We start from the raw sequence: 27936 nt of genomic DNA, 5'->3' as shown, positions 1-27936 counted from the left end.
TCTTTTCCAACCTGCCAGAACCCAGGAAATAGCAGTCTGCCTCACCCACCCCTCCCAACCTCCCTGCTCCCATTGAAAATGTCTTGTCACCACACCAGCCCCCATTCATTTAACAGAGGACTCTTAGTTCAAGCACATCAGCTGAAAGCTGCTGTAGGTGTCCTAGAGGGATAAGCCATGGCCCAAACTATTTAGAGTTTATACATCAAAGTCAATACCTTGAACTGAGCCTGGAAGTGAACTGGATGCAGAGGTGAAGTGGAAGCTCGTGCAAACCACGGAGTATATGCAACCATTATTTGTATTCTGGTGGAGCATCGATCAGGAATCATGCAAGGCACTGTGCAGAGACACCCTGAAAAACTAGCCTCTGCCCCAAAGAGTTTACACTCCACGTATGTGTTCCCTGTGGGGAATACTGCTAATTAGGGATGTTAGCGTATAGTCATTTACACGATTAACTAATAAGTGTGGGCTTATTGGTTAATCCTAATGACTATATGCATTCCCCCTCTCCTCCCCCACTGTCTCTGTATCAGAGGCAGCAAGGGTGGGGGAGGAGCGAGAGCTGGTGCCTGTGGGGAGCCGACTTAAGCCAGCTCTCTGCGCATGCCGGCTCCGGTGAAGCCACCTGCCTGTTCCCCCCACAGAAGCAACCGTGTAAGGGGGCAGGTGGAGCTGGTGCATGGGCTTAAAAGTCAGCTCTCCTGGAGCACTGGCTCCCGCGGAACTGCCTGTCCCTCCTCCCCCCACGCTGCTGCTTCCGATAGAGAGGCAACAGCACATGGAGGTGGTGAGGGGAGCAGGTGGGACCTGGTACATGCAGGAAACTGGCTTTCAAGCTAGCTCCCTGTGCACACTGGCTCCCGCTGAGCCACAGGCAGCAGTGCAGGGAATGGGGAAAGTCAGCTGGGCAGGAGCCAGTATGTGTAGGGAACGAGCTTCGAAGCTGGCTCCCTGTGCATATGGATGAGAGCCAACTTCCTTCCCCCTGCCTCTGATACAGGGAGGGAGAGGGGGAACAGGGACCAGCGCTTGCAAGGAACCAGCTTTAACGCTGACTCACCGTGAGCACTGGCTCCTGCCGCCCACCAACATGTAAGCATGTATCTCATGAACGTTTCAGTAGATACATCTTTACACAATTAAACATATTTTAACATTCCTATTGTTTAGGGGACCACTGAACTCTGCACTAGTTGAAGTTGCCACATGGTCTTCTCATATACTTTATCCACCCTCAAAGTGACTACTGCAGTAGGTCTCTAGCCCAAGAAAAAAGGCTGTAACTGTCTATCAAGCTCTCTTGGGGTATGTCTAGACTACATGGCTCTGTCGATGGAGCCATGTAGTCTAGACATACCGTAGGTTCTTGCTTGCTACCTGAACCATAAGAGTCATCTAGGGAACCAACATCATTCCATGTTACAAACTCTCTCACCTGAGGGGGACAAGCTAGCTAGCTCACAGCCCAAGAGGGCTCTTGACTAGACAATGTCAAATCTCATCAACAGGAAAGCTGATGGAATAAAGACCAGGGTGTCATCTGTATATTGAAGGCTCTGAACCCCATCTCATCTCATTCTCTCTACTAATATTCTACAAACATGCTATACTTGCTGGTTGGGCAAGAGCAAATCTTGTGGCAACCTGTAACAGATTCCTGAAGGCAATTGCCCAAAACTATCCTCTGAGTCTTGAGACAAGAACAGATCTGCACATGAAAAGGCTTGCTTTCTTCCTGCCAGTAAGGTTACGTGCGTCAGATCCTCACATTCAATGGCATCAAAGGCTGCTGCTGACAAATCTAAACGAATCACTATGGACATTTTATCTGAGTCATATCCAGAAAGAGATAATCAGCCAACACATTCAGTACAGTCTTGCTGCCATAATTGTGTGTCAAATCAAATAGGAAGATGTCAAACAACATGTCTGAGGTCTGAAGACTCCAAGTGCTGCCAGAGTTGTCTCACCATCTCAATACGCAATTCTTATCCCAACAGAATGGGATATCAGCAACAAGGTAACAACCACTGACTTTCTCAAGCAATAGCATAACAGTTAAATGATAATGGAAATCTCTATCCCATCCCGAAAGGAAGTGTTGTCAATCTCCAACAACAGACCCAATGATTCCCTGCTGCACTTTGCCAGCCACTGACTTGGGTCTCTGACAGCTGTAGCCCAAGCACACCACACTCTTGGTGTGTGACTATATGGATCTTATGACTTTGTCCATTCCCACAAGCAATGTTCGGCCACCATGGAGGCTAGTGATCCAGTCCCACTTTAAGAAGGCTTAAAGTAGATGGAAGGTTCTTAATAGCGTGAAATACTCAACTCTGAATTTGAGCAAAGGCATCCCCAGATACACCAGGTGCTTTTGTGTCTCAGGCCAGTTGCTTTGATTCCAGCAGTAAAGGCAAAGAAACTCTCTGCTTCTCATAAGCTCAGTCCTTCAAGTCTTTATCTTGCAATCAGTCAGGCAGCCCCACCAGCCTTCCAGACACCTTCCCACTCCATTCATGTGTCAGAAGCCATCTGTACACCATGATGACATGGGAGAGCAAAGCAGAGGAAGAGGAGACACCACAGCAATAGTGGAGCACAAAAGGCCTTTGAGAATATCGATAGAGATGTTTGTTAACCAAAAAGTGTTCTCATTCAGACCCATCTGAAACCAAAATGGTTAAGGAAGCTTAGGAAAGCTTTCAAAATTATTTTACAATAGACAGTGGAACAGTAGAACAATGTACAAACTTTCACAAATGCATATTCTTAGTTACAGAATATTTACTGCCAAGTCAATTATTTACTACTATATTTTAGGAAACAGATCTCAGTCAGCCAGCTCAGCGACAACAGAACAAACTTATTTTCTTTACACTGCTGTAAAGCTGGAGAAACTCTCTTAAAGTCAATGATGTTACTCTATATTTATCTCAATGTAAATGAGAGCAGAATGTGGCCTATGGTCTTTGATACATTTCTGATCACCCTTTTTGTGTGTTTTCTTGTGTGGTCAAAAGTGATGCACAAGTGTGTTAATTAAATGTATTTTATGAGCAACCAAAAGTGTGCTGGCGCTTGCCAGGTCACCCATTTTTTTAAATCAAAAGACTGTCCTCTATACCGTACTATGCTCAAGTTTCTGTGGAAAAGTGACTCAGTTTTCTCTACCAGTTTTCTGGATGATATAGTGAGGTTATGTTAAAACTAAAATACATGCTACTTTCAAGGTATAGACTCAAGAGACTTTGATAGTATGTTCACTTCTTTTGGCACTGAAGTACAATAAGAATATTGTTTAATAGTATTCTTTTCTTTAAGAAGTATGCAAGGTTTCAGCCAACTTTCCCTAACAATTAGTTCAGGATGAATGTACTTAACTCAGGATTCAGCTGGAAAGAACCCAAATAGATGCAATCAATTTTCCACTAAATCCGCTTCCTTCCTCTCTTCCCTACCCAGCATGAGCCATCAGCCAACCACTAGCTATAACTAGTCATGGGTGACTAAGACAATATCTTTCAGCTTCTCTTATATCTAGTTTGGCCACTCCCCTCTTGATTTTTTTCAGTTTTCCATATTTGCATATCCTAGTCACTAGCCCAACTGAAATGCAGATATTTATAAAACTACTGTAGCCTACAAACAGAAAACATGTAGGGAATCAACTCTGTAAATTCTACTAGAACTAGAGCATGTTCTACTATTGTACATCAGATAACACCTATATAATCAGCATAACATCCAGAGGTCAATTCAGTGAAACATGTCAGCAATAGAATTCTTTAATACACCAAACTGCTCTTTAAAATGTGTTATCCTGTTTTAGTTTTATAAGTGGCTGGTGTGAACATGTTATTGCTGTGTTTTAATAGCAAACAAAAAAAATCAAATAAATCTTAAGTAAGATTGCTTAGGCTTTTCCCACAGAGCTTAAGTCCCCTCTGAGCCACATGGCCTGAAAGAACATTTGTTAAAACAATAGCTGATTTGCTACTTGAATTTACCAAAGGGTAACACAAAAAATACATTTTTGACTTTTTTTGAAAGCAAGGCTTAGAAAATATGATCTCTGGCTCTAATCTGGACATCTTCTTGGGAGTTTAACTAGATGATTCCTCCTTTGCTCCCATGTCTCCCACCCCCAAAGTGTGCGAATTCTCCTTCATTAAATAACTCACTGAAACAGCAAACTGAGTTCCAGTTGGCCATGTATTCTTTAAGCTACTTTCCTTTCTTCTTCTCCTCAGAAGACTGCTGTGCCATTAATACTGATCCAGCAAATTGTTTCCATAGGTTTGATTGTACATTACTGCAGTTCTTAAGGTCAGTAACCCACTGACTTTCTCAAAGAAATTATTTAGGCTATTTCCAGGCAGGAATTTCTCAGGGAATTCAGCTGGAAGAGCTACAGTACAGAATACCTTGGCAGTAAATTGAATTAAATGATGACTACATTACCATACCCACTCTGGTGCTAAAAATGAGGACTTGCATCTATGCTAAAATGCATCAATTATCATTTAGACATAGCTAGCAGTTATTAACAACTATTATTAACTGCAAATCCGTTCTCATTTTTGCAGGCGAGCTCACTTCAGATGTCCTTTCTCTGCAGTATTTACAAAATTAAAAGGTCTGGCATATCTTTTGCTGTTTGCTTTATTCTGCCTATGTGCAGGACACATTTGAGTAACACTTGAGTTAGCTAAGACTTTAGAAAACAGTGGAGGAGCTGATTTTATTTCTTCTTGCAGGTTCTTCGTTCCTTTCATCTGCTCTGTTTATTACTCACTTGATTTCATAATCTTGCTAGGCATAATCTTCATAGTCATGTATGACCATTAATAATAATAATAATAATAATAATGTATCACACCCTAAATTTACATGATGCCTGATAAAGGAAGCCTGTGCCTGAAGAGTTTACAATTTAAGATAGATAAGTAAAACAGGAAATGAACCCTGGCATGACAGCCCAGGGAAAAGAATAATGACAAATTTACCTGTGAGGAAAACAAGGGAAGGAAATGTTCCAGAAAGAAGCGAATTTGAAGGAGAAAGGGAAGGAAGTGGGAGACCATTCCATGTACAGGATTTAAGGTACAAACCAAAGAGTTCCTGAAACAGAAAAAAGGAGTCAGCCTAAGAGGATTGTGAAGAGTGTACTGTACAGTGAAAGTGGGTGAGGAGGAAAAAACAACATCCGAGATGTAGGTGAAGATAACATTATGTAGTGCCTTCAAATTGAGGCGTGCGAATTTGATGTGCAAAGTCTGAAGAGACCATGGAGGAATAGAAAGAGAGTGGGGGGAGGGAGCAGTGTGACACAGTCAGGCCATGTCTAGACTACTCTGAAGTTTCAAAAGTAGTTTTTTGTGTTTTTTCGGCAACTCCTCCCTTTTTTTTGAAAAGCCGCTCTTCCTCAAAAAATGAGATTTATGCAGCTTTTTGAAAAGGCGGGGAGAGGGGATTTGCCAAAAAAAACCCGCATCCCAACTATTGGACGCAGATATGCAAATTCCCACAGAATTTGCATATCTTCTTTCAAAACTTCAGCGCAGTCTAGACGAGCCCTCAGAGTAGCAGGAGAGGAAATAATTTTGAATAGCTAGGTTGGAAGAGGTTAGTTGCATAAAAGTAGAACTAAATGGTGACATGAAACATATTGAGCTATTTCCTCTTAGGCTGAGCTCCATTATATTCTCATTGTACATCTTTAATGCCTCCTGGTGTCTTGTATTCTTCAAACGTCAGCCTTTCTCGGAGTTCAGAAAGTTACAACTTCCTGTGAGATGTCACTTCACTCACAGCAATTTTCCTCTGACGAGAAGAAACATGGGAAGCTCAGAGCCAAATCCTGTTCCCAGGGAAGTCAAGCACTGTTTTGCTACTGATTGCGACTGAACCAGGATTTGACCGTAAGTAAAGATTGCTCAAAGTCCTTAGTAGAAGCTCTGGTCATAAGAGACAGGATTTTCGTGAAACAACGTACAGGCTGAACCCCTCTTATCCAGGACGTTCTGGTCCGGCAACATCTCTCATCCGGAAGGACCAAGAATGCTCCTGGACCAGAGAGTCCCATAGGGGGCTGGTAACTGGGAGCTCTGCAGTGGGGTTAGAATCCAATAGAGGGGATGCCTCCTGGTTGCGACACTGGTGGGCGGGGTTGACAGGAGGCAGCGGGGCTGCTGCCTGGTGGCAAAACTGCCTGGCAAGACTGGAAGGCAGGGAGATTGCCTGGCGGTGGGCCAGGAACCCATCAAGGGGGCCGCCTGGCAGCACAATCAGGAGCCTGGCAGCCCTGCTGCCGCCTAGTGGCACAGTGGGACTAGGATGTAGCGGGGCTGCCCCATGAGACCAGGAGCCTGACTGTGGGGCTGCCCAGTGGCACAGCAAAGAGTCCGGCAGCCCCGCTGCCACCTGGCAGAGCTGCCCAGTTAGGCTGGGAGGCACCACGGCTGCCTAGTAAGGCTGAAGCCCAAGTGGGACTACTGCCCAGCGGCACAGCTGGACCCCAGCAGGGGAGCTGCCCTGTGAGGCAGGGGGAAGCTGGTGGGAAGGCTGGCAATGAGGCCATGGCTGAAGAGTTGGGGGGGGGGGGGCAAATCAGTGGTGGGGGCAGAAATGACCTTCCCTGATCTGGCAAAATCCCTCATTCGGGACTGGTCAGGTTCTGAGGGTACTGGACGGGGGAGGTCCAACCTGTAAGTTACTTGCAGAAAAAAGTTTTTTTGGCTAAAATAAAATTTACTGACTTTCTTCTTGTGTTGTAATTTTTGGGAGAATGCATGCTGGGGAGGGGAGGTGCAGAAAGGAGACAAATTCTTATCTGGGCAATAGTCTGGCTAAAACTTTAAGAAGTGAATGATGGGAAACTGTTTTGGCCACTGGTAAATCTCTCTGGAAAATAACCTACACAGAAGTCAGTTTTACCCAAACCAAGTCACATCCTATTCATTGTAGAACACTAAGTTAGAAGTAAACAAAACATTCAACTCACGTAAAATGCCAGGGATCAACTGAAGCACTTTTATTGGTGCCCAAGGACACCCCACTGTAGTTATAATTGGCCAATCCTCCAGAGTCCTTTCATTTAAATGAGAAAGAATTTATGGTTGTTTATGTAGGCCTCACGCCAACCCTGCTTCTCTGATAGCTGCTCGGGTGCATTTGGGTCTCACATCCGATTTAGAGTCCTATGAACATTGGAGATGGCATTCCTTGGATACTTAAATTAAAAACACAACCTTCAACATGGACACAAGAATGAGAAAGTTATTCATATGGCCCAGGCTCTAGGCTCTCTGGGGAATGGTGCTGGGGGAAGAGGGGGGGAAAGAGTCTTTTGAAAACCTTTCATTACTCTTTTTATTTAATGACACAGAATTTTCAAGACAGTCTTTTATAAAACTGTAAATGTTCATTATCTGAGCAAGCAATTATTTTCAGTGGAATGCTGCAGCAGCTATAGGGTCTGGTTGACAGACTATGAATGCCCCTTCCAGATAAGATACATATATCTATAATGCAATAATTAGTAGTAATGATTTATAAAGACCTTGCACTTCTTTAGTTCTTCCATCTCAATCTTCAACTGCTTTTTAACTTTATTAAAGTTAGCCTAATCTCAATCTCCAAATGGGCCAAAGTAAGGCATGGAGTTTATGAGATTTGTCCAAGATTACGCAAAAGATCTGTAGCAGAGCTAGGAATAAAACTCATAGTCCTGTGCTTCGATCCTTTTTAATCAGAAGTCCATCAATTCTAGGATTAAGAATTTCCTGAGGATTTGCTAATACCCTCCACTGGAAACATAATGGACCTCTAGGACAAAAAAACTAGATGGCCTTTATTTGCATATGTTCAGGGACGACTAACAACAAGGCTACGTTCATAGTTTAATTTTATAGATGTAAATTACTTTACAAATTAAAGATCACTCAGTTTCCACCACCTTTTCCTTTGCAAGGGGTATGTCACCTGATGTAGTAAGAAAATTCTTAAAGCAAGTGAAAAACAAAAAATCCTTTCAAGAGGAATGTCACCTGGAGTAAATGGGTCATGGAAACTGCGTGACCTTTTGATTGTAAAGTTCTTTACATTTATAAACGTACACAGTAAAAACAGTTCCACTTTCCAGGGGAGGGTCTGAGCCAAGTTTTCAGTACCAGCAAGACACCTCTCCCTTGCAGTAAACTTTGTGAAGGAAAAGTAGCATGAGAACAGTATTAGACCTGTTTGAGGGGGGCAGGACAGGTAGTAACAAGCAAGATGGATTAGACAGGAGGCACTGATGAGATGGGCAAGGCAACAGAAACCCCTTTATCTTATGAGGCATATAGAGAAGAGGATAAAAGATCATATAACGAAGTTTAACTTTATAGTATCCTACAGTCCAAGCTGCACAAACTACCTTACAGAGGGCATCAGTTATGAGTGAGGTGGGACTGACAGAGTGCGAGTTACACAGAGCACAGTGGAAGGCGGAGTAGAGAAGCCCAGTTACTAGAGAGAGGGCAGTATAAGTAAAAGAGCTATTCCAACCATGACAAGCTGTGGAAAGGGACAGAGGGGAGGTCAAGAAGGCTGGAGAAAAAAAGCAAACAGACATTAGGAGCCAGAGTAGGTGGGAAAAGATCAGAAAAGAGTTGAGCTGAACAAGTTTGGAAAACAAGGAGGGCAGCTTGGTTAACGTGTAGGTACTAAGAGTTGGATGGCGACATGGTCTTGCTTCCTTGGGCAAGGAGAAGTCATGCTGCAGTGTTCTCAAATCCGAAGTTAGAGAGTAGGGATTCAAAGCCCCACCCCCCCATAAAGCTGGCAATTACAGTACAGGCAGTCCCCGGGTTACGTACAAGATAGGGACTGTAGGTTTGTTCTTAAGTTGAATCTGTATGTAAGTCGGAACTGGTGTCCAAATTCAGCCGCTGCTGAAACTGATCAGTTTCAACCGTGGCTGAATCTGGATGCCAGTTCTGACTTACATACAGATTCAACTTAAGAACCCCAGGCGTCCCCAAGTCAGCTGCTGCTGAAACTGATCAGCGGCTGATTCCAGGAAGCCGGGGGCAGAGCAACTCTGCCTCGGGCTTACTGTAGTCAGCCGCTGGTCAGTTTCAGCAGCGGCTGACTTGGGGACACCTGGGGCAGAGCAGATGGGGTGCTGCTGGGTTGCTCCAGTAGCGCCGCTCCTCAGCGCTACTGGAGCAACCCAGCAGCACCCAAGCTGCTCTGCCCCAGGGTCCTGATTCAGCCGCTGCTGAAACTGACCAGCAGCGGCTGAATCAGGACGCCTGGGACAGAGCAGCTGGGGTGCTGCCGGGTTGGTCCAGTAGCGCCGAGGAGCGGCGCTGCGGGACCAACCCAGCAGCGCCCCAGCTGCTCTACCCCAGGCGTCGTGGGCAGAAAAGCCTGGTCTGCTGGGGAGGAGGGGGCACTAGCTGCGCCCCTCCCCCCCAGCAGACCAGGGAGACGTGGAGCAAAGCCGTGGAGGACGCCTGCAGCGGGACAGCCGCGGTGCGCCTGGGCTGTCCCGCTGTGGGCGTCCTCCGAGGCTTTGCTCCCCGTCTCCCTGGTCTGACCAGCAGACCAAGGAGACGCAGAGCAGCTTTTCTCGCCCCGGAGAACGCGGGCAGCAGGACCGCGGCTCATCTGGGTGTCCCGCCGCTCCCATCCTCCGGGGCGAGAAAAGCCCCGTTCGTAACTGCGGATCCGACTTAAGTCGGATCCGCGTAACTCGGGGACTGCCTGTAGTAAAAAATGGGAGACCAGTGCATAGTAAGAATTTTGGATCAAGGGGAAGACAAATCTGGCAATTAAAGAGTCAATGGGGTAAGCAGATTTACTGATGAGGCAGCAAAATTAAGGTAAGTTCTAGCACATATTTGAAATGAGGAACAAAGAAGCATTTCTACATAGAAACAGGGCCTAACTCTTTGAACTATTCTGTAGTAGAGTAAGTACCAGGCAGAGTCACAGCAGGTAGAGAGAAAGAAAGAGAGTGTGTGAGCACAAATCAAGGGTGACAAAGCTGGTATCTTCTTCATGGGAGTTGTACCCAAGGTAGCATATGAAGAAAAGAGGTGGACCGTGAACAACTCTTTAGAGCACTGCAGAGCAGAAATTTTATAGGGAAGATGTTCTTATATCCAGATGGTGAGGCAGAGGAGAGCCCAGAATTCATGCATTGTGGCAGGGAAGAGGAGATGCCTCAAATCAATGCATTCCAAAACATAGCACAGAGACTGAGAGCATGTGTGTATTTAAGACCTGAGCTTATGAGGGGGAAGGGGCAGGGAGAGGGGGACAGAAATGAATAATTAGTGTCAGGAGGAAGCACTGACTTACTGGGGAGGTCAAACAGATTTTATCTAGGCGGAGAGAATAGATAAGCTGGTATGTGTGAGGACAGGAATGATTCCCTGACAAGGGAAGAAGGATGTCAATTAATTAGGAGTGGGCTTGAGGAAGCCATGACTTTCTGGAGAGTGGCTATTTTACACCCATGCTAATGCTTAGTATACAAAGGAGGAGGGGGTCAAGGACATTTGGAAACCCTGGCCTGAGACATTGTTTGGGACATGCAGGGACAGAAAATAGCACACATTTAGAATAAACATTACATGAAGTAAAAACAATTTCCAGAGGTTGAGCTTTCCCGTCTGTTAAGATTTCTCCCTTGACTTTTCCTGTTTGTTTTTCCTTTTGTTTTGTACCTTTTCATCATCTTGCTTTAATTCCCTATATTCTACATCAAAAACAAGTACATAAAAAGAATGTTAAAGATGGCCAATTCAAACACTCAAAAGTTTGGAAGTGCCAGAATTCGCAGTGCCCATGCAACTGAGTGCCCATGCAAGGAGCCAATTGGCTCCTTGTCTGTTTGCATCATGATATAAATTCTTTCTTGGAACACATATTAAAATTCAGTTCCCTAAGGGAAAATTATATGGCACTGCACACAGGGTTCTCTAGTGGAAAATGATAGGCAACCTTAGCTATAGGCATCACTGCCTACAGTTGGCTCATGGAAAATTAGAGATACGAATACTGATAATATCAGCTGACTTGCTTCCATTCATCTCCGGCTTATCTGTACCTCTTCCACTTTGAGAAGTGGATGGACTGACTGACTGATTGAAGCAGGGAAATGTTTTTTCTTGGGGACACTGAGGGTATGTCCACACTAGCCCCCATATCGATCTAGGGAGGCTAATGAGGGCAATCGAAATTGCAAAACAAGCCCAGGATTTAAATATCCCACGCTTGATTTGCATGTTCCCAGCCGGTCGCCATTTTAGAAATCGACTATCCCAAAGTAACTGCCCGCGTCTACATGCGGCAGTGAAACGGGATTCCGATTTAAAGCCCCTAATTTGAATTAGCTGGTAAACCTCATTGCAGGAGGAATACCAGCTAATTCGAGTTAGGGCTTTAAATCGGAATCCCGTTTCACTGCCGCATGTAGACGCGGGCAGTTACTTCGGGCTAGTCAATTTCTAAAATGGCGACCGGCCGGGAACATGCAAATCAAGCACGGGATATTTAAATCCTGGGCTTGATTTGCAATTTCGGTCGCCCTCATTAGCCTCCCTAGATCAATCTAGGGGGCTAGTGTAGATGTACCCAGAGGTATATGTCACTTTTTAGTTCCAAGAAAAATACTGAAAGAAAGAAAGAAAGAAAGAAAGAAAGAAAGAAAGAAAGAAAGAAAGAAAGAAAGAAAGAAAGAAAGAAAGAAAGAAAGAAAGAAAGAAAGAAAGAAAGAAAGAAAGAAAGAAAGAAAGAAAGAAAGAATCATAAGAGAAGTGGGATTCAAACTAAGAGAAGCAAAAGCAGCAAATGTACCAGCAGCTATTAGGCAAACACTCTGTTGGTAGGATAACAAGGCTTGAGGAGAGTTTATTGACCCCACTTTATAACAGGTGACATTCCAAACACTTACACAAATTCTGCGAGGAAAATGATTAAATTCTCCTATGGCATTTACTATAATTCTTAAAGATAAAAAGCAGAGGCAGAAATTGTGTTAATTATAGTATGCTTATTTTTACTTTATGTGTTTTCCAACCCCTGAAAGAGTCATAGGACCTTGAGACAATCAGTTCCACATTAGGAATAAAAAAATACTGTAAAAGAAATACAAATACGGGTATGTCTGTGTACCCAGAGAAAAGTTTCCATCATTAGCTGCTGAGTTTCTGCCACCAATTAAAATAAGCCATCAAAAGCCAGACATTTAATGTTGGAAAAATTAATAGTAGGGCACAATTAATATCTTTCACGGAAACAAGGAGACAAAGGGCATACCACCTGCCAATTATTTATCAGCTGCCTTCCTATTTTTCAGTATCAGGACTGGAAATGCTTCGGTTTTCCACTTTCCAGTAGTCTAGCTACTTAGAGACAACCATTCATGGGGACTCTTCATTCCTGTGAACCCTGATTGTTAATATAGTCACCGGAGACAAGAGATGCCATAACATTAAGGTGTCTATTCAGCAAAGTATAGCTTACCCAGATGTTTAACTTTAAGCACCTGAAGTATTCCATTGAAGACAATAGCCTGGTCTAGACTAGGAAAATGGGTCTTGTGTAAAAACATGATAACTAATATGTTTTAAAACACTTATGAAGAGGTGGGTTAACGCCTTTCAAAACATACTGGTTAATGGTGGTTGTCCCTGGGAGATGAAAGAGGCATGACCAACAAGGCAGGTCAATTGATTAATATCAAGCATGCGTGTAAGGGTTTTACTAGACCAGGACATAGCTAAGAAAACAGAGGTACAAGATCTTAGAAAGCAAAACTGCAAACTTAGCTGGGGTGCAGGAGATTTTTTACACGAATCTTCTGTGCTAGCGTTGATCAACTGAACCAATTAACATTTCTACACTCAAGTCCACCAGTGCGTTGCAATGCTCTTGCTTTCCCTATAGCCAAAAATAATGTCAGATTAGCAATGTGTCCTAGATCAAGGAAATATTTTGAAGCCAATGGGTGATTAAGGTACCCAGGCACCATATGGGAGATGCTCTGATGGGCTTTTTATTACCGGAGAAAGACTTCAGTTCCTTTGCTGACAGTCATTCATGTTTGGATCGATAAAGTAAGATAATGTAAAATTACCTGCACTCAGCTGTTAGCATTACTGTAATTATTCCTACTACCTGTATTTCTAAAGCACGCACTGCTACTGTATTTGTGTGCTCTGTTCTATAAAGATTTACAAAGAGAATATGAGTGACTGGCTGACTGAGCATTTAACACTGCCAGAATCAATTCTCACCTTCATTTCCTCTTTCCAGGCTACTCCAGCAGGGTCAATCAAAAGCAGATCTGAAATGTATTTTTCTGAACTCTGCCAACTACATGTCCCATCCTCTCCACGTGCAGACAAGACAACTGTTGAGTTTCATTTTAACCTGGACCTGCTCTATCGCTGCGAAGTTACTGTTTTGCTAGCTGCCTCAGTGATTCTTCTTAGCTGAACTCACTCCCCTCCAAAATACTTAGCTCCCCACAAGCGACGAGGAGTCCTGTGGCACCTTATAGACTAACTGAAGTGTAGGAGCATAAGCTTTCGTGGGCAAAGACCTACTTCGTCAGATGCATGTCTTCGTCAGAAGTGGGTCTTTGCCCACGAAAGCTTATGCTCCTACACTTCAGTTAGTCTATAAGGTGCCACAGGACTCCTCGTCGCTTTTGCAGATTCAGACTAACACGGCTACCCCTCTGATACTCAGCTCCCCACAGAGTCTTACATAAATCAGCTGCTTCACACATACCACGTTTCCAGGATGTATCAAGACACGTTGATGTTTCAACATATGGCTAGGAAGCCTCGATACATCCAATTGGCCATGAATGTGGAGTCTGAGTATTAAATGAATAACTTTTGTAGCTATGTAAGTTACGCATCCAGAGCTCATACTTCAGGCCACAGAGGTCAGGAAGGAATGTTCCCACATACACAGCACTGAATCACCGGTGCTTGCCTTTCTCTAAGCATCAGATCTCAGCCACCACCAAAGGCAGGATCTCAGACTGAATACCTCACAGGTCTGATCTGCTCTGGTTTCAAACTATGGGAACAAAATATATAGGATGTGAGCCACACAACAAACAGCCTTTTACTCAAAAGAGAGTAATGGAGGCAGAAACCCTTCTAGCACTTCAACAATTTACCCCTAGGAGTGATATTAATTGGCTCGGCTCCTTTTCATGACCTCAGTGTGATCCTAGATGCCTAGGACAGTACAACTTGTAGTAAAAATGTTACTCAGAGCTACAACTGAATTACCCAAATCAACCTCTGACTGCTAAGCAGAACCATAAACTCAGATTACTAACCAAGACATTGTTTGACATACAGCAAACAACTCAAACCCTAAACGGGTCTACCATGGGATTATGTTTTTCATTCAATATATAAACATCACAAACATTGGTAGGGAACTGAATTCAAGGCTCAACAGCACATACTGGAAATATGCAACTTAGGTGCAGTGTGATTCATGTTATTCTTACAAATGTGCTGGGAGGAAAAAAGAACATGTATAAGGCTGCTGGGAGTTCAAGAATTTTAAAAGTCACCCAAACTGATAAATATGGCATGAAGGTAAAGATATTATGGATATTACTACTGGCCGAAAGTAAACCAAGGTTCATTCCTGGTCATCTAATGTACAAAAGATTTCTTTTCAGTCACTCTAACCCAGGAGTGGACAAATACCTGCCCCTACGGGCCCCTATGCTGCCATATTTACCTGTAACTCTCTAGGTATGGGGATCACTGCTCCCATTGACCCACAGATCACCGTTCATGACCAATGGAAGCTGCGATTGCCCATACCTGTGAAGGGGCAGGCAAATATAGCAGTAGCAGCCCATCAGTGGCTAAACCTGATGAACTGCCGCCATTATAGCTCACTCCTTCTCTAGCCTGTGATGACTTCACTAGGCAGGCATGGCTGCAGTTATTTTAATATCCATTTATATCACAGTAGCACCCAAAGGTCTCAGTCAGGACTGGGCTCCATTGTACGCGGCCATATAGCAGGGGTGAGCAAAAGGCTTTCTGCAGGCCGGATCTGGCCCACCAAGCAGGTTGATCCAGCCCACAGAGGCCCTGCCGTTCCCCTGCCCATCAGGGCCTAGGGACCAGGGAGCTTGTGGCAATTAGAGTCTACTGCTAGGGTTGACTTCTAAGTGCCACATGCCCAAGGGCAGGGAGCGAGAAACTTCGCACGCTTCCCCAGCCCCCAGGCCAATCAGGGCTTGAGGGCGGGGCTGAACATGTGCAACGTCTCCTCCCGCCCTGCCCCCTTCCCGCAGGGAGCATGCGGCTCTGATTGGCCTGGGGGCACGGGGAAGCGTGCAAAGCCTCCTCCTGCACAGCACTTCTAAGTGCCACACACTCCTTGCAGGATGGGGGCAGAGTGGAGGAGACTCCATGTACTGCCCCCTGTCCTCAAGCCCTGATTTTTTGGGGGTGGAGGGCATGCGAAATCTCCTCCCACCGCCAGGGGACGGGAGCCTACAGAGAACCTCCAGCTCTTCAGAACAGTTGATAGTTCTCTCTGGGGGACTATGGGCAAAGACTTCCCGCATTCCTCCATCCCCAGACCAATCAGGGTCTGTGGGCAGGGAAGGACAAAGTGTCCTGGCCCCGCCCTTTCCACCTGAGGCCCCACCTGTTCTGGGACAGCCTGGGGCCACTTCAAAAATTTATGAAGTGGCCCCTGGTCAAAAATTATTGCCCACCCCTGCTGTATACAAACGTAAATGTGAATGTGTTCCCTACCACAACAAGTTTGCCGTCTAAAGTCTAAACCTCTCTTGTTTTTTATACTGGCTGGAGATACAAACTGCTTTAGGAAGAGAGCCTATGCTCTGAGGGCAGCAGTGAATACTGTTGTGTGTAGACCCATACATGTCTCTTGGAGCTGCTGCTAGGGCTATGTGCTGGCACACTCCCCTATAATCTCACAGTACACCTGTGTGTTTCTGCATGGTTCCAGCAATGAGCTTTCAAAGGCTGGAAATGGCCTGCACTAATGCAGCACCAGTGCAGACAATCATTAGCTGGAACCGAGAGATCTTGCAAGTTGTCACTTTTATATTAAACTACTGTATAAAAACCCAACTGAGCAGTTAAGTCTAATCAATAACTAGATAAGAAATGCACTGCACACCTTTGGGATAAACAGTTTGCTACGTCCTTCTGAATGGCCTTGATGCAATTTCCTGGGCCTTAAAACCACTGGCTGAAGACAAGATTAAAGCCAAATGGAATGTTTAAACATTTGCCTCTATGTGAATAAGCAAAATTGTCAGTGGTGAAATCTATGCAAGTTTTAGGTCGTGCACATGGTGGTAAAACTATGGCAGAAAATTATCTTAGAGGAACTAATCTACCATCAGCATCCTGAAATTAATATAAATACAACATTGATATCCTTCACTATAACAATTCTTTCCCTATAGCTCCTAGAACAGGAGCATTTCCATTAATATTGGACTAAAACATTATTAAAATAGCTTAACATTTTTGCATGACAGTGCCTTGTCTGCTGAAATCTGGTGACTCATAACAGTAACTAAATGTATTGTTCCTTTCTGTAACTTATCACTGTAGCAACAAACAATACATAAATATCAGTATCCCATCACTTAAAATACACCACTGCCAGGACATGTTCAAAAGGGTTTCCATGTCCTGAAATAACACCACCTGGGATCCTGAGCAGTTCAGGAAGAAACTGTTCTCTTATGTTCTGTTAGTAAACTCTAGAATTGAATTCCTGGTCACATGAAGGCTTAATTCTAGAGAGAGAACAGTGTATGCTGTATAGTAAATTTGCATCTCTGTTACTTGAGAAAAGGATTGGCAGAAGGTGATTTTATGGGGGGGGGGGTTAATCATTTTGATGTATCAATATTTATTTTTAATTTATTTTTTTAGATTTGTCTCAATATAAGTTTTAAGCTTTGCCAAATTATAGGTTTTAAGCTTATTTTCAATTTTTATCCATTTAAATGTTCACAGATGTGGGAAGTTCTAAAAGGCAGAAAATGGGTCTGGTGATATTTTAATAACAATATATTCAAAAATTCAAATTTTTATAACAATTAAAACACATCACATGCCAAAATGTACAACAGATATCCTTAAAGCAAACTTAAGCTCTCGACCAGCATTTTTTTACTTGGCTTTATCTGTAGATTTCAATGATCACAGCTGAAAATTATATATATTTCTCAGTTTGTGTGTGCACTACGAAACAGACTTTTCCCTGAATTTACCAATAAAAATCTAATCCTTCCAAGCCTATTTAAGGACATGATTCAGCAAAGCACTTTTAAACATGAGTTACCCAACGCTCTTATGCACATGCTTAAGTATTTGGTTGAATCAAGGCCAAAAATAAGGTTTCAGCACTGTGACAGCTAAGAGATTCACAGCCCAGCATTTAATAACAAAATAATAATAATAATAATAATAATAATAATAATAATAATAATAATAAAGCCAAACATTTTGCAAACTGAAATTGTTTTCTCTGTGGGATTATGTAGGAAGTAGTTCCATTGTGTCTTCACACCCCATGGAATGTCAGAAAGCTTCAGTTTTCACATTACCGGAAATGAGTTCCCTCCTTTACAAAAAAACTGAGCATCTCATACAGGCACATCCTGTTATAAAAGGGAATGAGGGTCTGCACTATTCAAAAACAGGGAGCAACACCACACATAGGTAAAAACTGCCCAGACAAGTCTGATAGTGAGAGAGGTGAATGTCCTCAACTGCCACAGACCACTGGAGACAGGATTGAACATTTATTAAGGCAACCGATTCAAAATATTACTAACAGAGGTGGAAATATGTTATTATTTTACATTACAAGATCTCTACTTCCCAAGTCTCACATTTGTGCCCTATCCTCTCTGTTCTCAGATGACCTGTAAGCTCTCTTTTTTAATGTGCGGCCTCCTCCAATGCTACTAGAAATAGGCTAACACTAATGTACTGAAGAGTCACAATTTTTTTGTGTTTTTTTTTTAAACCGGGCATCATGAGTAGTATCATCATCTTTGTCCAGTTACTAATCTTTGCATCTGTCCTTTTTTTCTAGCCTACTGGAGTTGTATTTTTGACACACACTACGTATGTCGCTAAAATCTGTCCCTAAATCCCAACTACTAAGTTATGTATTAAAAGTATCTTTCGGGAAACAGTCCCAGTAATCTTCTGATGTTCTTTATAGTTTTCCTTTAGCCACTAAGGTGTTCAGTTACCACTGAAACAAAAAAAAACATGTATGGAAGTAGAAATTTTTCTATGTCAAATCATGTACCATTGCTCAAGGGGAATTTCCTTATGTAGAGTCTTTTCCCATGTACCCAGATAATTACATTTGTCTTCCACATTAAGTTTAGAATGTTCACAATATAAAAGGTCAGCTTCTTGGAGGCTCATTATCACCTTTTTGATCTAAATAGCCTCCAACTTACATTTCCTAAGGGTTTTAAATCTAATTTTTTCAGTCTTTGTATAGTTAACTATCGGGCATTTATCTGAATTTGTGATGTATCCAAGTCTAGCATATTTCTCCCCTAACTTGCCTTACACTATTTAGACCAATGTTCCTCAAAGTGGTCCGTGGACCCACTCCGAGAAGGCTGCTACTGGGCCGCTCCTGTTTGTTTACTCACAGGCTCTGCAGCCACAGAGCCTCACAGCACCCCTTGGTAGCAGTTTGCCGTTTGCAGCCAAGGGAGCCGCGAGAAGCGGTGTGAACCGGGCTGCTGCTTCCCGCAACTCCTATTGGCTGCAAACAGAGAACTACATCAATGGGAACCGCGAGGTTCTGTGGCTGCAGAGCCGGTAAGTTAATCAATTGGAGTGGCCCAGTAGCGGCCTTCTCAGAGTGGGTCCACGGGCCACTTTGATAAACACTGGTCTAGGCTATATAGTGAAAAACAGGACTGGTATCTCCGGGAGGAAGATTCGGTTCATGTCCTGTTATTTGCAAAGAAGGAAGAGGAGGGTGACTCTTGCTCCTAGGCCTTTTCTATACTTATTGGGAGATTGATATTGCAGAGATCGATCTCCTGGGAGGAGGGGGGGTTGTCAGTTTAGTGGGTAGGGGGGGAGCAGGACACACAAAGAGGGCAGCTGCCTTGGGGCCTGGTGATTTAAAGGGGAATCGTGTGCTATAAAATTAATAATGGAATTCTTGTAGCAATGCTTGGGGTTCTATGAGAGGAGGTGCTATCCTGCAGTCAGTGGCTAGATATAACATAGGCCACATACATGTGCCCAATGTACATGTGTGTAGCAGATGTAAATCTGAACATTTACTGATGCATTTTAACCACCAGGAATTATATTTTGTTAGTAAAATACCTGCCCCCGCTTCTAAACTTTCTGTTGGAAAATAAAATGACAAACAGAAATCTTGATGACTTCTTTTTTAACATTTATGTTCTGCCATGCAGAAGAAGCTATAATTTGCCCCGTGTAATTAGGTTAAATTTAGTTTTGGTGATGATTGGATAGATATTATCTGATATTGTGTTTTGACATCTTCTGCTTAGCAGGATACCCAAAGTACTTCATTTACTTTGGGGGCCAGCAAAATTGCTGCTTAGCCAGTATCTTATTTGGATGGACTCAGGAGAGCAAGTGACCCTTAAGTTTATTTTATACCCTGATCATGGTCCAAAGTGGTTTATAAGGTTCCTTAAATTCTATATTCATTTTTAAAAAACAAATATGTATCTATCTATATAAAGCCTGAAAGAATAAACTTAAAACCTACTACAGCTCTCCTTTCAGAAGTGAACTTTACAATGGTCTTTTCAGTAGAAAGTAGTTTGGTTCCATGCCAATGATCTTTTACTCCTTTTCTAATCCTTAATTAATCCTTTTTAAAAACAATTTAGATGGTGCATATTCTACTGATACTCAGCCTTCTGTTTGCATACATCCATTGCAACAAGATCTTCTACAGCGAGGCTCTATTTTCTAACGTTTATGATGTCATCTGATCAAGTTATTCTTCTTGTTAAAATACATCACTATGAGTCATCATAAACTGAAAATAGTCCTGTTTCTCAGTAGAAAATCCATATTTTTTGCTTTGAATAGCTTGCAGGAAAGCAGCATGGAAAGTTCGAGAACAAAGAATTTAAAACCAAAAACAAAACAAAAACAACCCCAATGCTGTAGCAGTTTTAGAGTTGAATTTTCAACACACAAACTCTGCTTGTGCACATTCAAAACCTGCACATGCAATTTTTGTGCATCATCTGTGCAGGTCCATGCTCGAATGCACAAATACTTGTAGATGCATAAAATGAATGTTGCTTGTATCACTTCTACTGTTTACAAAATTTATAATCCATGTAAAGCGCCACAAAAAGTGATTTACATACACCATGGAGGCTGGGCTGAAGCCCTTTTGAAAATTAACACCTCATGTCAATGAAATATTAGATTTGTGTCTTCTTGCTTAAGAAAGTACAGTCAGATGCTTAGAGATGGAGTGTGCTCAGTGTCATTTATCACCAGCCTTGAAACTGATGACATGAGTAGGAATTTTGCCTCAGTAAGCACTACAAGATCAGGCCTTAGGCCAGTGAGGGGCAACCAAGGCTAGTGAGAAGGGAAGTAAGCAACTAATTGATTATCTGATAAGCAAATGCTTAATTGGGTAGTTGAGCAGGAACTTGACTAGTCAGTTCCTCCCCATTGCTGCCTCTATCAGAGATGCAACAAGGGAGGGGTGGAGTGGAGCAGCAGCCAGTGCTGGGGGGAACCAGCTTAAAAGCTGGTTCCCCCCAGCACCGTCTCCACGGAGGGCAGGGGAGGCAGAGGGGAAATGGTGAGAGCGGGGACTGAAACAGTCCCGCTCACGCAGGTCCTGACTTCTGTGCCTCTCCCTTTTGAAATGTACGGGAGCCGCGCAGCACACAGAGGGGAACAGACACCAGTAGGGACCAAAGCAGGCCCTGCTGGCACAGGTTCCCCTCTGTGCCTCTCTCCTTTTGATATGTACAAGAGCTGTGCTGCTCCTGTACATTTCAAAAGGGAGAGATGCAGCAGGCGGCTCCTGTACATTTCAAAGGGAGAGACACAGGAGGATATTGAATGCCCCCCGCCCCCATTGACTAATCAAGTAGTTGATGGAAATTCCATCAGCGACTTGATTAGCTGATTAATCAAAATTTAACATCCCTACTAGTGAGTGGGACGCAAGATTGTCAGAACCAAAATGGTCTTCTGGGATAGAGTTGGTTTACTAACTGCGCTTGTGTACCTAGACTTTGCGGGATGTGCCGACTGAACCACAGCAGTGCTCTAGATGCAGAGGAAGCACATGGCTCTCACAGTGTTGCATGCAATAAGCATGCATCTCACTCCACGCACTCTTGCTTTAAGTGCATGTCTCTCTTGTAGTGGAGGGTGGGGGACTAACAGATGAAAACCAGCGGAATCTGGTAACCCTGTGCATGGGTATCAGTAAACAAAACATCTCGTGGGCCACACACAGAACCCCACTCTCTGGCCTTAGGCGATATTTTAGATGATAAAAGAATACACCCAGTGAAAGGCAATCACTAGGTACTGTGTATCTGACTTACCACAAGAACAGCACGTGAAGCAGTTGGTATGGTAGAGGTTACCCATTGCTTGGCATGCCTGGCTCGCTCCATACACACCCTTTCCACACTTTATGCAAATACCTAGGAAAAAGAAAAGACTAACGTCAGACTCCTCAGCAATTCAAAAAAGTATCTGGTGGCTGCTGATTTGTAACACTTATTCTACCCCCATCAAGCTCTAATCCAAGGAACTAATGATCCTGAATAGAATCCTGAAAGCAAAATTAGTATCAAGCATCTTGAATGAAATGACTGAAAAACAACCCAAAATAAAAGGCAGAAAATCCTAGTGTGGCTGGTGAAACCAAGTATGAAGAGCTAGCCTGGCCAAACACAGCATGGAAATCCCAGGAAAACAGGTGAAAATGAGAAGGGATTGGAAAATCTGAATGCCCACTGGAAAGAATTCAGACTTCCAAAGGAACAAACATCTGAGATATTTTGTGCAAGTAGTGATTTTAGCACTACATGATACATTCAGCAGCATCAATAAAACAATTTGGTTAAACAGTACCATAGAAAAAAAGGTGTTTATTTTTCTCTCCCCCATAAAGTAATTTGTTGTATCAATAGTGACTTGAGGTCCCATAAGGAGCTCAGTGAAAATTATGGTGTCAGTCATGTGTCATGTTTTTTAACTTTCTGTCATTAGCAATATTTAGCCCCTATAAGTTGGGCATTATACAAAACAAGAGGCAAGACATGTAATCTGGGGTATCAGATGGGATTCTGCTTGGGCTACGTTGTAGTTCCTATTGCAACAGCTACACTTCTATTTTTAGTGTGCTGCCTGGTTCAGAATCGGGATGTTGAATACTGTGTAATTGAATAGTCATGTAACCACATGAAATCTTAGCGGTTACACGACTATTTGATAGTCTCCGGGGGTGGGGGCGGCAGCCAGTGAGCTTCCGGCCCCACACCCTTGGAGCCCCCTGCCACCTCACGCTGCTGTCTTGCTATCAGAGGCAGCAGTGCGTAGTGGCAGGTGGTAGCTGGTCCATGAGGAGAGTCAGCTCAAAAAACCAGCTCCCCGCACAGACCAGCATGGGGTGGCAGCAACAGTTTATTTTTTGTGTTCTTGATATGCCCACTGGACCATAACTTTTCTGATTTAATTGTATAGTATGCCGTGCAGTTGTATCCATGTCAGCAGTGGCGGATTTAGGGCAGGGCAAGTGGGGCGGCTGCCTCGGGCCCCGCATTTCCCGAGGCCCCCCGCATGCGCCGTGTCAAAGGAGGGGCCCCGTGAAATTTCGCTGCCCAGAGCCCCGCGGCACTCTCATCCGCCCCTACATGTCAGTCCTAAAACATTAAGGAGACATGGTGGGCAAGGTAATATCTTTCACTGGGCCAACTTCTCCTGGTGAGAGAGACAAGCTTTTGGAGCCGAAGAAGAGCTTCGAAAAGTCAATGCAGTTTTTAAATTGCTTTAGGAGAACATAAAATTTGATTTATTATCACCTAATTAAGCTACTTGTGTGCTGATTAAGGCTCTGATCCTGCAAACATTCACACATATGATTAAAACTTTAAGTCTTACAGGCTTCAATGCAGATCTTGATACACTTAAAGGTCCCACACAATTGTTTGTAGAATCAATGTCCTAATCATCCAGATTTTTCTCTCCTGGTCAGAGAAAGCTATACAAAGTGATATAAATTCAAACCATTGGGAAGGGGGGGGGGGGGGGGGGGAAATCCCACTTGTTATTAGCTTGGAGAAATTGAACTTAATAGCGGGCAGGGACCAGCAAGCTAAAATAGGGAAGAACTCAGATGTTTCAGGTTCATCTTTACAAACTGTTTTACAAAGACTCATCATATTGACTATTCTGAGCTACCACACAGAGAAAGAAATGTAATTTTGTTGTTAATTGTAGGAAAATGTAGAAGGCAGGCAACATAGCATCTGCAGTAAGATTGCTGGTATCTGATTTGGGACCGCAGTAAGAAAGGACATGGAGGCAGCACTGCACACACCATTTTTCCTAGCCTTCCGATATACCATCCAAAAAGTTCGTGTCTCTCCCTATGGTTCTCTAGTTTGACTAACTTACAGAGATATCAAGTTAAAAAGAAGTATATTTTGAAAAAAATTCCTTTGGTTGTGTTACAAATTAATGTATTAAAATAGAAAGTTTTAGAAACTGCATGTAGTTTAAAGCATTTATACTCTTAACTGACTTCACCCATCTTAGATCATGAAAATAGACTAGTCAATTTCACCTGTGTTGTCTGATTTCCATGCATTAGCAGGGGAATATTTAAATGGAAAAAAAACCATTGTCTTCATTTAAATAAAATAATAATAATGAAACGGCTCCTATTAATATTGAATTCTGTATAACCTTTTAAAGTTGGTGCTAAAGTACGTTACATTGTCCTTTCAACACCATTAAGTATCAGTGCCCTAAGTTAAACTACTAATACCAAAACCAAAACCTTTTCAGAGAGATCTGCCCAACTACACTGTAAACATAATGTCAGAAAATGTTGATGCTGAGGCTAACTATGAAGTCAGATTTCATATACTAAAGAAGAACTTTACTTTAGAAGGTTGACTACCTGCAGGAGCTCTTCAACTCTTACATCTTTTTAACCAAAGGTTATGAAGTAAGAAGACTAGTATTTACTATAAGTTAATGATTCATTTGCTAGCAAAAGTTCGTTATTGATCCCTCTAACATTATGATCCAAAAGTGAAGCCACTTCACTCAACTAATATTGCAACAGATACCACACACGATAACATTACCGACAGAGCAAACAACGAACTCCTCTAACTTCCTGGGAATTCTAGAATCAACATGGTCTTACTTCCTTATAAACATGCTAGTGGCACCATTGGACAAGAAGTGTTGCTCATACAACAGCCACAGGTTCCACTTTGAAATGGACAATCTGTTTCAGTTTAAGGCCCTCATCCAATACTTGATTTTATTGGCACCACAACCAGCCATCTTCACCATTCTGTCCACCCTTCCACATTAGCGTACTTGTGATTGACTGCCACTGACATCGAGGAGGTGAAATATTCATGTTTTTAGGGCTTGTCTACACTATGTAGAAGATCAATACTGCCACAGTTGATCTAGTAAAGACCTGCTAATTCGAACCAAGAGGGCGTTCCTGTTGGCACCAGTAGTCCTGCTCCTCACAAGGAGTAAGGGAAGTAGATCGGAGTGCATGCTCCCATTAACCTCCCTCTGCACTGAAGGCTCCAAAACGCAATTTAAGATACTTTGACTCCAGCTACATAATTAACATAGCTAGAGTTGCGTATCTTAAGTCCACTTTCCCCTTTAGCATAGACCAGGCCTTAAAGACACACTTTCTCTCTTTTTCTGCTGGTTTTTGTTTCCGGGATGGCAGAAATCCATAGTCTACTTTTCCTTAATGGCTATCATTGAAATCTCATTCACACATGCCATTAAAATGCTAGACCTACAATAGTCTGGAACCATTATGGCATATAAAAGCTATCATCTATATTTTAAAAAAAATCTATTAACCCACTGGACCATCAGAAACAAGTGAATTATTTGATTGTGAATGGTTTATTTACACAGCCTTCCCCAACATATGATTCAGTATGAGCAGCTGTCAGTTTGTAAGTTCATTTTCTCCAAAAGATTGGTCATTAAATGCAGGAATGAATGACCACAGAAATGACTGGCATTTTAAAAAGATTTCATGTATAATTCCATTTGTACATTTTTCAAAATATATACGCAGCTGTGGTGTGAGCTCATAACACCCTGGAAAAAGTCACTGATATCCAGGCTATTTATGATCAGCTGTCCACCAATCAGAACCTAGGCTGTCCGTCATTAGTTTGGTTAAAACCAACAAAGAGTAGCACCCCAATGACTGAACAATTTTATTAGGGCATAAGTTTTTATGAGAAGCAACTCACTTCATCAGATGCATGACATGATAGATCAGATAGCAAGGATACAGAGATGAAAGTGTTCTATCAGTGTTAATTTAATCTGGTGGTTATGGTATACTACCAACAGCCATAAGGTGAAAATACCTAAAGGGGAAAATTACTTATTGTCATGAGATCTATTAGTCTGATAAGATGCTATACTTAATAGAAATTCTGGACTTTGTTTCAGATTTATTTCTAATGCCTGTTAAATTTTTCTATGAAGAATGTGTTGTTATGGGGCAAGCATATGACATTCTGGCATTTTATTGAGAGTCACTCTTAGAATCTACCATTTCCAGTCTTTGTATAATTCACATGAAGAAGGGTGCAGGAGCGGGCTGGAGGTGAGGGGTCTTGGTGGGAGATGTGTGTGTGACGAGGATGGGGATGCAGGATCTGGACATGAGGGGGTGCTTACCTGGCTCCATGCCTTCCACCGCTCCCAGGCACCCCCCTCCGCTGCTGTCATTGGCCATGATTCTGGCCAATAGGAGTAGCAGGGAAAGCCTCCACGGGAGCAGTTTCCTGCGGCGTTGCCATTCCCCCAGCTGGGGGAGTAACAGCATGTGGATCCACTTCCTCCCCCCTCACAAGCCAGATCCAACTTGCAAGGCTCGGGGCTCACCTGGCAGTGGGGAACTGATGCTGGAACTTCAGCCTTGCCAGGGGGGGGGGAGGGGTTGAGAGGGGGAAGCCTGGGCCTAGAGTGCCAGTGCTGGCACCCCACTGCAGGGGCGGGAGGGAAGCCCACAGCCCAGCTGCAAGACTGTTGCAGACCACTAGTGGGCCATGGACCACACTTTAAGAACCACTGCTCTAATTTATGCCAGCTGCCAGCAGTCTCCTGGGACCCATAGATCACAGGGATGTCCTGGCTGAAAAGAGCAGGGGTGAGGTAGACACCGCTACCGTGACTCTACCCCCATGCAGGTATCCACTCATGAAGAGACACTCCTCCAGTATCCAGATCAAGGTGTAGGGACGCCTCACGCTTCCGGAGTGGTGCCAAGCCACTGGCTAGCACAGCTGAGGATTGGGGCCATTAGTCTCTGGAGTAGTCAGCTGTACCTTTAGCAAAGGGAGAGTGGAGTCTGTGACTCGTCACAGCCCATTCACATGGCCTCAACAGCATCATCACACACAGGTCATACCAACATGCTGCATGGGGCGATCAGAATCTGGTAGAGGTGCGAGATCTCCCTTTAGCTGGAAAGAGATGAAAAAAGGCTGTGTGCAAGGGCATTTCTGGCATTAGTATAAAGGTTCTGTGGACTCGAGTATGCTATCCGCCAGGCTCTCCCATACACATCCCTTGGGCTCATACTACATATTTACCCTTTAGAACATTTGCCTGAAGATAAGGACAAAAGCAAAACAGAGAATAAACAAGAGCGTACCCACAACGGACCTCGGCAAAAGAGCACTGAAATGATTAATGCTGGAAGCTGCGACTGCTGATTGAAATTAGCTCAGCCAACTCCCTTATGCTTCTCCAGATAGTATGAAACTAATCCATGTCCTCCTGGTGATTGATTGCACATACTTTTGCAAAGCTGCCTTAGTAAGAAAGCAATGATCTGAATGTGACGGAGGCAAGTCTTTCCAAAGCTGCAGAACATGCTCAGTCACTGCTTTTTGGAAGACAGAAAATGTGTCCCTCTTCTGATCTAAGGCACACAGATGGTTGCTGATCTAATAATTTTGTCAACCCAGACAAAAATCACAGATATATTCAGTGATTTTGCTCCAAACCGAAAATGTAAGAGAAAAACACAATGTAATGAGCAAAGCTATCAATCACTCCCTGACAGACCCAGTGTGAATTGGGTAATTCCCCTGCATGTACTTTGCTCAGAGATCGTTCCAGACTAGATCCTGGAATAAAAACACCCCAGAGTTGGTGAACAGCATGTTCTGAGCCCATCTCTACTCTTGACAGGTGTCCACACTGCACTCTGGAGCTTTATGTACTTCCCCAGGTCTCCTAATGATAGAGAAACCAATGGCTCAGAATTTGGTACTATGTTTTCAGTGATCCAGTTAAAAGGTTAGCAGGTGTATAAACACACTGTAGGGCCAACTCTGTCCTCAGTTACATGCATGCATGTAACTCTCTTGGGTCAAAGTCTGCCCTCCCTCAAATTGCACAGCCTTACGGCAGGCAGTAGAGTAGTATGAGTTTCAAAAAAGGAATTGAATTTAGCCTGCTGACTTCACTGGGAGCAATGTGTGAGTTGAAGATTCTGGCCCTCTTTCTCTTTTCTTTAATTTGACAGTGTGCCATGAATCAGACATGAACCGCAGTTCTCTTT

The 27936-nt window shown here is 43.3% G+C and overlaps 1 protein-coding gene across 2 annotated transcripts in view; it reads right to left on the bottom strand.

Annotated features, from left to right (window-relative positions):
- WTIP (WT1 interacting protein) overlaps positions 1-27936 on the bottom strand; it is a 142209-nt gene that overhangs the window by 60152 nt on the left and 54121 nt on the right. For both annotated transcript variants that reach the window (XM_006130558.4, XM_014577216.3), the window contains exon 2: positions 21668-21769. In XM_006130558.4, the coding sequence (XP_006130620.2) occupies positions 21668-21769 (102 nt within the window). The remainder of the gene's footprint in view (positions 1-21667; positions 21770-27936) is intronic.

The sequence above is a fragment of the Pelodiscus sinensis genome, chromosome 12, assembly GCF_049634645.1.
Source record: "Pelodiscus sinensis isolate JC-2024 chromosome 12, ASM4963464v1, whole genome shotgun sequence".
NCBI lineage: Eukaryota > Metazoa > Chordata > Testudines > Trionychidae > Pelodiscus > Pelodiscus sinensis.
The sequence above is the reverse complement of the archived record's forward strand: the minus strand, read 5'-3'. Positions and strand labels throughout refer to the sequence as shown.